Raw genomic sequence first — 11,483 nt, 5'->3', positions numbered from 1 at the left:
ATGTAATAAACGACTAAACTTTGATTTAATTAAAGCTCGAAATATGGGTCGGCTTTAAGTGCATATTTTTTCTGAAGTTAATTCATAATTCATAAAGAGACTGGATAAGTGGTAAAATCGAAATTTTATTCTTTTATTGTTAATGATTTGATATTATGGTACCACGACACTTCCATATAAGACGACAATAGTTTATTAAAGTAACAATATTGAGAACGATCGAACGATCAAAGCGATAACTAATTAAATACCCATAAAAATATCGACTGATAACAATATCAATGGGATAACACAATTGATGACGATAACAAAATTGATATCGATAACAATATCGATAAGGATCGAAATAAATGTATAAAATATACATTGACTATATTGGTGGAAAATAGGATGGAGGGTCACGCAATATAGAGGGCGCAGTGCATACGGCCCATAATAATATCGGTGGAAAAGTTGATAGCGTCAACTCGGCAAATGAAAATATGCATATTGATTTCCACAACAAAAAGGTGGGAATGATAACGATATGAGTAACGATATTGATGACGAAAACTATGAAGAAAACGAACTGATAGGTTAGGTTAGCTTGAACTGGATGTATGCGTCCATTAGAAGAGAGAGGTACATTTAGGTCCAGTTGGCCCGTTGTGGTACCGCGAGAATCCATGAGTGACACTTGAGCTTAGATTCGCCAGAGAGTTAAAAAATCAATGATGAAACGGGCGTATTTCTGCATTCTGCATCTGAGACATGCTTTTCCATGAAGCGGTGGCCGATTGTAATCCCAGATTTTTGTGAATATCCCTCTGTCGACCATTCTTTATGAACCTTCGTTAGGAATTATGATTTAAGCCATGATTTTCATGTAGATAGCAGTGTGCCCGCCTGCATCTATGATAATAGCGAGACAGCGAAGAATTTTAGAAAGTACTACCTATTGGGATGGCTTTAATTATGTAAGTGTGTGTGCATGCCAGCCTGACTCATATTCTGAAACATGCAAAGTAAAGTATTTGAGATGAAAATGCCGTCATTTTCTACTTACTCAAATGTTTTGAACTAGTAAAACTTACCAAGTTTTTCCAACTGCCAATTTATCATGTCGTATGAGCAACTTTCAAATGTATGCATAGGTAATATGAATGAACAGAATTAAACAGTTGTTAATATGATTCTCTCAAGCATCTGTACATATTTACATATAATAACAGTCGACCTCATACCCTATCGTCTGTTCTATGCGACTGTTGAAAAAACAAATCGTTTCTCTATATCCTGCAGCTTCATACATGCATACGCGCTGGCCGGAATTTCAATGATTTCCAGTTGAATACTTAGTATGTCGGTCAGTGCTTTTAATAAAAGACATTCATTTGGATGCCACTTTACTCCCGCACCAGCAGAGCTTACATATTTCAATGCTGCCTTATGAATTAACCATTAGCTGCAGGGGGTTGACACTATTTTTCCCATTGACAACAAATGCTTATTGAATTGTGTTGCATATACAGTTCGGTGGCTAGCTAAGTATTTATGATACGGATGGGCTGTGTGCGATTTTGCTTTGGTGAAAAATTCAGGTCAGTGGAGTTTATTATTATTGAAAATTTTTGCGCTCTGTTGTGGTGGAGAATGCATACATATACACATAAAATAAATTATAAGCAAAAACGTTAAGAGGACAAAGCTAAAACTGGATGTATATACATACATACATATGTAAGCGCAGACATTCACATACCACATAGCTACCCGCGTGCATACAATATTTTTCAATCATATATGTATGTATGTATGTAAATATGAAAATATGTACACATGTATGTTTGTATTGGAACAAATGACATATATTTTATAAATAGTTTCGTGTAAATGCATACATACATATATGAGTACTAGGAACTTATGTATGTATGTGTATACTTGTATATCCCTCTGGGAATATAGGTAAGCACCTTATGAAATAATCTATGCTTTCTTTCAGCTTTTAGTACCAAAATTGTCCAAATTGACCAATGCCAACAGTTAGAAAAGTACAAAATCGACAATTCCGATGACGTCTTACATTGTAAATTGCAAAATAATGTGCCGCCGAACTATTTTCTTTGAGTGACTGCTGTATATACTACGTACCTTACTTCGTAAAGTGGCTCCGACGTAAGCTCCTAGATTCGGCAGGGAAGTGGTAAGGTGAATCGTAAGTTGCTGGTAAGGCATTATCATGCGCTCCTACACATTTCCTACGGGCACATAACTTTCATTTTACAAAAAGCATGATTCGCTTTCAAAGACGTTAGTTTTCGTCACTGTCTTTTCCTAGTATCATAATTTTTATTTATTTGTGTTTTGATTGGAAAACAATTTGCTAACTAGATCAAAGTAATTTGAAGTTAACTTTTACATTTTTATTACCTGTTTTTTATTGACTTTACATTTTCTTTTTTTAGGATGTTCCACTCCAAATCACACCGCTGCTTTGCTATTTTTGAAGTCGACTTAAATGTGTGTCAAATTATGCGAGGTATGTATGTAGTAAGAGTGAGTGTGACTCTCATGGGAACAAATATTTATACACTCTCATTAGAGTGACCAAGATTTTTTTTTTTGGAAATTCAATGTGCATACATTTGTGTACACAAATCGTCGCCTGGGTAAGAGATTGTCGTAAGCGCCATTTTGACGATTTTTAGATATAGATGCAGTTATATATTTTAAAATAAGGTCTTTCGATTGTTGTTATCAGTTTTTAGATACCTCCTTTAGTTTCCGAGATATTGACTACAACTTTTTCGATAATATATTAAAAATTTAGTTGGCGATGCAGTCATATTAAACTAATCAATATCTTAATAGCGTTCTCCATTTTTGGATATCTCTTTTAGTTTCCGAGATATTGAGTAAAAAGTGTCGTTAATTTGGTAGAAATTTTGATCGCATTTTGTCGTATTTTGTCGGATATGTTTTTGACTATTTTATTGTTTGTTTTCGCCTTCTTTTCTAAAATGATGCCCAAATGTCCATAGTGCATAATTTCAGGCTCTTTTAAAGAATATTGGCATTATTTAAAAAAAAAATGTACAAGTAAGTTTTTGTACTGAAAGAATCATTATATTAATTTGTAATAGATTGTACACTTTGTTGATGAGAATGATCTACTAGCATTCAGACAACCTTTCCAACCACACTCTGCGGTTTGTACTACGATAGTATAAACCAAGACTTCAAGGGTTGTGCTCCCCTATAAAAAATCACGAACTTTTCTCAGCCACCAGAGGGAGTTTCACAATATCCTACGCTCAAGATTACTGGATATTGCCACAGGATGGCCTTGATTGCCTATGTTTGAAAGTAAGTCTGATGTTTGAGCTAATAAAAAATTTTTTATTTCTAAAGTGTTACTGAGCTTTGCACCACAATTTATTATTAGCAAAAATAGAAAAAGCAACAAAGTGAATGCGGAAGAAGTTATAGCTACTTCTTTTATAGACTTCACCAGGGTTCGACATCGCATCAGTCCCGATGTAGAGATACAGAGATGGCGCATTCAGCAGTATGGCTACTTTTTCCAGGATAATTTGACGGAATCAGCTTTTCGTGTGACGTCATAACAAAAATATTCGAGCTAAGTTTGTTCTCGTGTAGATGAACACAACTGCGATTTATTTACAAATGGCGACCGATGTTTTGTTTTCTTTCCTTTATCTCTCGGACTCGTTGCTATCGTGACGTCATCATCCGCAATCATTCTTGGCATCATTGATGAGCAAAGTCAGCTTAAGCTGTTCACCTTCAATTAAGTAAAAACATTTACCATATAGTATATTCGACGCTTACAGTTTTTCCAACGAATGGTAAATTCTTATGAGGACGCTTTTTTATGGCAGAATCACATTGGGAGGTATTCGCTACACAATTATAATTTTCCGTTGATCTAGAATTGAATTAAAATTGAAGAAATTCAAAGATTCCGAACTTACCGCTTCGCCGACGATCATTTTGAGTCTGGCGAAATACATAAATATGCCTGCAGGGACGATGAGGAGGTGGATAGGTGGTGCTCTGGTAAGGTCAAGACTTGTTATTTTTAATAAACATGCTTTTCGGTGTTTAGCTTATCGCGACTCTGTGGACGTCCGATGGCGCTATCATTTGGGAAATTGAGTGAAATAACAAGAGCTCGTTTATTGTGACTGTTTACTTAGCTTTTAATCCATTTTAATTTTGCAAAGGACAAATACCATATCTTTATACAATTTGCATGTATACATTAGGGCGGATCAATTTGTATGTGAGATTTTTTCGACTATGTGCTATGTGTCTAAAATCCATTTGGAGTTTGTTAAATTGCGAAATTAGGTTTCTTAGAATTTTGTTGTGGTGTTGTAAAGGAATGCTTAAATTTCAATTTTCAATCCATTTCTGCACTTATATTTTTTTTTAGAATTTACACATAAAATTTAAAATTTAAAAATTTTCTTTGAAACCAATTTTTGCAATTTGGCGACCTCAAATTGATTTTAGACCCTTGGATTATGCGGCAAATTTGCTTAGAATACACGTAGAATTCTCCTATGACCCGTCTTAATGTATATACATGTTTTTCCCACAAATAAATTGGTAGAAAAAAAACAGTTCGATTCAGAGTTAACTCCTCTTACATATTTATATACCTTAAATTTTTGCAGCAAGTTGGATAACCTTAGGCTAGTCATCAATGAGTTGCAATCACCTTGCGGTAAAAGCTATTAGTCCTGTTATTGGTCAGTTAAGCTAACTTACCCTAGCGAATTGTACATAACGGGGTTAGTCTGCTAGTCAGACATCGCTATAGAGACCTCGTCACAGTATTAAACATTTACCGTTTTAAGGCAGTGTCACACGATTGGGAATTTGCTCAAAATTTGGTGCAAATTGTATCCGAGTCGTGTGAATGAACAAATATTTTTCTTTATCCCAACCATGAAAAACAATATTTTCAAATTTTTCAATAGATGTTCGCTGTATTTTACTAATCGTGTGACAAAAAAAAAAAAAAATTACCCTCCCTTTTTTTTTATTTTGTACCAATAGCCCAATATAACGAATGTACAATATAAAAATATAACAATGGCTCTTGAGAAGAAATATAAGACAATAATACATATGAAACTCACCCGAGATCAACAACTTTTATGTTGCCTTAGCGATTTTCGCTGTTGCTACTGGGGCATTTGCTTTGGCTTTTAAAGTCGTCGATTTCAATGCCGATTTCGCCGATTTCGCCGATTTCGCTAATTTCTTCACGCATTATTACTCATCAACCATTAATCTCTTTGCATTAAGTAGACGCTTTACTATTTAAATAAAAACACATGTGTACAGCTGCATTTTTTCAAATATTTTTATTTTGATGGTACCATTAGATATAATAATTATATGGATCATACAGAATTTTTCGATAGCTTTGAGCTGACAAAAAGTACGTACGTATTTCGTGCACAAATATTGCAATAAAACTACTTAAATATCCATGTTTCTTTTGCAGTGCAATCTTATACAAATATGTATATACTTATATATGCCCGTACAAATGCGAATATTTTGTTGAAAAACCTTGCTACAATATATTTTACTTAGTACGTCTGTATGTAAAGGTTTATCATTTTAGTGTAGTTCATTCGATTTGCTGCGCAATATTATTGTTGTTATTGTATAAAGTCGTTAAGATTTGTTTATTTGATGAGCAATTATTCTTTGAATGTTTTTCTCTAGATTTATTATTTATTATTGCCCTCTATTTTGGCGTTGAAAAGTAGTTATGTATTTAGTACTCCGAATTTGTTGTTATTTTTATCGTAAGTTTTATTTTTATTTTTAATTGTTATGCATTACTAATGACTGTGGGTGTGTGCTTCGCATTATAGTGAGTTTCTTGCTTTAGTGCGCTTGTTTGAATTAGAGCGATTAATAAATTATTTTGGTTGAGTTGCAGAGAAAAAATTTGCCAAAAGGTATATTTCCAGTTGTTTTCATATTTATTTTAATAAATACTTATTTCATTTTATTTTTGTAACCAATAGATTTTATATACATAAAAACATATTATTTCGGATAAATAAAGCAGCTGCACTTATTTTTTTAATGATACTTGATTTATTTTGATTAAGCTAAATCTTTCTAAGAGACTTGAAACCGAATATTTAGAGTTGTGAATTTTTATATTTACTTTCTTAATGTATTTATGTATACTCTTAGCTACTTAGGATTTAAGGAATGTTTGTACATGTGAACCAAGAAGCAAAATTAAATTTTAAAATTAAATCAGGTATTTACAAGACGTAAACTAACTAACTTCATATGTACACACACATTTAATTGATGTATAGGAAAATGGACTAATTTGGTTTTTGGAAAGCATGCAGTTCTAGGTATTAAATGGCAGTCAATTATCATAAAATCAATACATTTTAAGATCAAGAAAAAATATGCTTTTGAATATAGATTTTGATATGGGTATTTCCAATCTGGTGTAACGTGACCTAGTTTAAAAAAAATAAAATGAAGAAGTCAATACTTTGAAAATGGATTTATATATTTGCATAGTATGTAATTATGTAGCCTTTTATTACGTAAAATAATGACAACAACTGATAGCAGAGATTTAAAGATATACGAAAACATATGCGCTGGCATGACGTTACAAAAACGGAAATGTGTTTAGACTTGCTATCTCGAACTGTGCGAAATCTATACCTTGAACAGATTTGGATCAAAGCAAATTAGATCATAGACGAACTGGCGTAGGAAAGGTCATCGTCTGTGCTTTTAGGACCGGATACATTTTACAGACTCATTTTCGCACTTTGGAGACTTGCAATTTCCGAATGAATAAATTCAGAACGCAGTAATTGCATCGAAGGTATAGGAAGCCTTAGTGTGGTCGGGCTCTTTGGGTTATATTTTATTAGAACGGATATCGAATATATTTATATATATATTATAATTTCCAAAGATTTTTGAATGCAAGCAAAATACATGTTTTGTCTCGGAGAAAATGAATTGCTTCTATGCGGGGCCATAGTAGGAACAAAAGTTGCCAAGTTAAAACTGAGTTTTTTTTTACAATTGGCCACATCACTTTACCTTAGGCTGTTGATAGAGTAGGCTTCATCAAGGCCAAACTTTCATGCAAGTACTAACTTTCACCTAACATGTGCATTTTGGATTATCTAATTATCTACTAAATCCAAAGCCAATTCATTGATTGAATAGTATCGCTTTAAGACTTTCAATGCTTTTACTGCCCACTCTGTTATCAGCCTAACGACAAGAATTCTTTCTCTAAAAAAATTAAATTATGATATTTGTCTAGTAAAATAATACCGAGCCACAAAAGGAAACCGAGGTGTAGTTTCTATAGATCCGCATCAAACACTCTAATTCGAAATTGTAAGGAAACTTTACTTCCAGATACGATTTGATCTTTTAGCCAAAGTGACTTCGAGAGATCGCTTAGAGGTAATTTAAAGGTCAATTATTTCTTTTCAATCTCTTGACTTATATTTAGGCTAGGAATTGGTGTCAGATTCTGCGCTTTGACTTTATTTTACCTAGATCTAGGCGTGAGGGAGTAATTTGAAAACGAGGATCGTGATACGCGACCGAAATTTTTGGGTCCCAAGAACGCATGATTCAGCTGAGTTCAGAGATGCTCCTTCCGACTTCCCTTTGTAGCTCTGTGAAATCTGCAACTGCGTGTCTTATGAGTGTGTTTTTTTTAGGATTTTACTTATAAGAAAAAATGGTGGCCTACATTTGGAATAGAATTTTTATTTTTTTCCAATTAGTGATTCTAAAATACTTTATTAAATAATTAAATTGCTGTGAGTTTACATCCGATATGAAAATGATACTTATCACAGATTTTGTTTGATGCAATCGAATAAGAAAAAAAAACAAAAATTTTGTTTTAACGCATTTAATAGCGTAAGTGCGCAATTATGAGTGTGTGTGTGTGTGCGTGTGCTTAAATAAAGTCGCCTTAAATTCTTGCATTCATGGAGTCGCCAATACAAAATTTATGTGTGTGTGTGACTGTGTACGGACGCTCTAATACGATATTATTTATAAATAGCTCGGCTTATGTATTTAATGTTTACTTCGCTTGTCTCTTTCGATTTCTATGCGCACACTAATACCCAAATGCATGGGAAAAACTTTCTACTACGGATTATATGTACGTTCATGTACGTCAGTTCAACGCAAACCAACAACAACAACAAACTCTTGAACTCTCGAACTGTCAACTAACTACTCGTGTGATATATGTATGTATGTATTAGTGGCATAGGCAAAACCGCCCATAATTCTTTGGCCCTCAATATGCTCTATGTTGAACGAGTATGTATGTATGTATGTATGCTGAACACTTTAACGGTATCTAAAACTCTACGCTGCGCGCCTTTGAAGGCAATCACCGCTTAGTGCTTTCAACGCCTTGCATACTGACAGCAGACAGCGCTGCGAGGCACTCGTTGTGTCGGCAGACCGGATATGCCCTTCAGATACGTATAGGAGACAGGCTGCCGAAGTATACGCTGCGGCGGTGGCTTTGTCTTGCCTTTCGATGATGACTTTGATGTCGACGACGACGACGACGACGAACTGCCAGCTGCTGACGACGTTAGCTGTAAACTCGATGCCGAATATGACGTATGCCAGGCGCCAATGACACCACCACCACCACCACCGGCTTGCAATTTTCTATTCAATTCAACATTGGAATTATATTTGAGTGCCGATTTGATGGGCGTGTTGCCGTTGTCGGAGCGTTGTGCCGCCTGCTGTGCGTTTACGGGCGTGTTAGCAGCAGTTGGTGTCGCACCGCTGCATGAAAGTGAACGCGTTGACAATGAGAAACTTTCGAATGCGCGTCGCAAGGAAGATGTGGAGCGACGTTGAAGGCGTGAGAAGCTGGCGCGTGCACTGGAGCGTCGCTCTTTGGTTGGTGACAATTTGGTGGCGGTGGTGGTGGCGGTGGTGGTGGCGGCATCCGCTTTTGGTGAACACATTTGTTGTTCTTGTGATTCCTCAATGTCGGCAGTGCTGCTCGTCTCACTGGAGGCGCATGAAATATGCTCACTGCTCGAGCCGTGGCCGTCCTTCAGGCACGCGCCGTTGCTAGTGTGTAAGTGTGCTCCACTTTTGCCGCTAATGTTGCTATTGAATGAATTTGGCGCGCATAACGATGACGTCGTCGATGCACCGGTCGAACGCTGCATTGGCGGCAATGCGCCCGTAGTCGAGGAGCACGAATCGGTCGAGTCATCTTCGGCAGCATTAAAAACTGGGTCATCGCTGGAGCGCAGCAGTCCAAAACGGCGGCTGAGTTGATGAAAGAAGCTAATATTGCGTTCGTAGCGTGGAGTTGGCGATATGCTGTGCGCGCTGTTAGCACCAGGCGATAGGCTGCATGGCGGCATGTCCTTGTTTGGGTCGGCTTGTTGCGTCATTGCTGAAGGGGAGTCGGCGGCGGTGGCAGCATCAACAGCAGCATCACTTAATTCACACAGTGTTTCAATTTGGTTGCTGGTGGTGGCTAACGGTGAGACGTTTATGGGCGGAGTGGGTTTTCCGTACTGCGGCAGGTCAGCGAAACAGACATGCAAAGTGCCCATTGCGTTGTGGTTTACACTAGAGTTACTCAATCAGTTTTTACTGTCTTTATAATAAAAAAAAGGAAACGGTCTTGGCACTAAATGTTTTTTTTACAGTCTAATTTTCACCTTAACAAATTTTTATTTTGTTTTTAAATTCAGCATTCAACAATGCAATGTTTTTTTTTTTCACCATCCGTTGAGAGGACTTTCTATTTTTTCTTACAATTGCATTCTTTGTTTGTCTCTTATATAGTAGAGCGTGTCTTTGTTTGATTTATGTTGTTGTCTAGCGCGTGCTGCCGGTTTTATTTTCTACGTGTAAACACTGACGCTTTCCTGCAGCGTATGAAATTGTTTGCGGCATGCGGCTTCTTTATATAGCTTTGGCCGGCGCGCGCTGCAAGTCTGCAAAACATCTGCAAGGGAAACTTTCCGTTGACACTCTTTGATGCTCTCGAAAATTTCCGCTCTCTCGCTGTTTATTGTGTAACTGGGGTGGAGGATTTAGGCATTTATGAGAGAATTGTTCGCTTGTTGGCTTATTAAAAGTACTATTGGTTACTGCGTTGTTCTCTATCTAGAGTTGCCACCAATATTCTCTATACCAAGCAATTTTGTAAGTAACCAGAAACTGGTTAGAAATATTGCGAAATTTATTAAGAACTAAAAATTGCTTAGCATTGGAAATTTCTGTTCAAAGTAAGAGGCGAGTCCATCAGATATTTTTAATAGATCCGTTAGAAAAAAAAATGGTAAATCAATGCCAATTTATAGCCACTTCAAATTTGCACATTTTTGTGCTAAAACAATGGGCTATGAAACTCCATACTAGTTTTTATTATTAATTTAGGCTGTTTAATTTTTATTTGGCAAAGTCTTTTATTTTTTACAAAAAAAAAAAAAAAAATATTTGGCTTGGTTTAACTGACTAAAACAAAATTAGTCAGTTTTTTACAGTTAATATGATATTTTTTCTAAAATTCCTTGTTGAAGATATCATGAAAATTTTTAAGCTCTGACTTTAATATTTTCCTTATGATGTATTGAACAACAACGTTAATGGAATGACCTAAATCCCCTCGCGCTATAAGAGTAATTCTCAGGGCACTCAGCCATTCTGAGGATCAAGTTAATAATGCGGAATGGAGATTTGAATTTTTCGCATTTTTTTGTACTAGCTGTCTTTGCAATTAACTATATTGTGCGAAAATTTTAAGGCAATCAAAAGAAGATAAGAAAGAATTTCGTGAGTATTTAGTTTTCGAGAATTGAGAGTGTTAAGAATATGTAGAATACAATACTTTCTTTATGTGCTGAACGCTGATTCGAAAGTTTAGCTGACATTGCAGAAATAAATTCTGTATGTTTTTTCCTCGCTTGAAAAAATATTCTGCCGTGAATTAAAAATATTCGTTGCACAAATTTCTTTTCCTAGGCAAAAGCTCTAGTTTCCGCTTTGGTTAAAATTTGACCAGAAATAATTTTTCTGCGTTTTGTGAAAAACTGATAAATTTGTGTTAATTCACTTTTGAAGAACGTCTTAGCACCCCGTCCAGTAGCACCCCTGCGCGTGCGCAACCGCATTCTTATATTGATACTGATACGGATACTCATATTTATATTTATATTCATATCCTTATTCATATTCATATTCATATTCATATCCATATTCATATTCATATTCATAATCATATTCATATTCATATTCTTATTCATATTCGTATTCGTATTCATATTCATATTCATATTCACATGCATATATTCATATTCATATTCATATTCATATTCATATTCATAGTCATATTCATATTCATATTCATATTCATATTCATATTCATATTCATA

At 35.4% G+C, this 11,483-nt stretch overlaps 1 protein-coding gene across 1 annotated transcript; it reads right to left on the bottom strand.

Moving 5' to 3' along the window:
• Positions 1-7,812: 7,812 nt before the first annotated feature.
• Positions 7,813-9,974, bottom strand: LOC118747783 (serine-rich adhesin for platelets). Its single transcript, XM_036481912.1, has one exon. The coding sequence runs from the start codon at positions 9,654-9,656 to the stop codon at positions 8,469-8,471; it is 1,188 nt and encodes a 395-aa protein (XP_036337805.1). The 5' UTR covers positions 9,657-9,974; the 3' UTR covers positions 7,813-8,468.
• Positions 9,975-11,483: the final 1,509 nt, after the last annotated feature.

Source organism: Rhagoletis pomonella, unplaced genomic scaffold (genome assembly GCF_013731165.1).
Source record: "Rhagoletis pomonella isolate Grant_MI unplaced genomic scaffold, Rhpom_1.0 Rhpom_scaffold_00012, whole genome shotgun sequence".
NCBI lineage: Eukaryota > Metazoa > Arthropoda > Insecta > Diptera > Tephritidae > Rhagoletis > Rhagoletis pomonella.
Note: the sequence above shows the minus strand (reverse complement) of the source record. Positions and strands in the feature narration are given on the sequence as shown.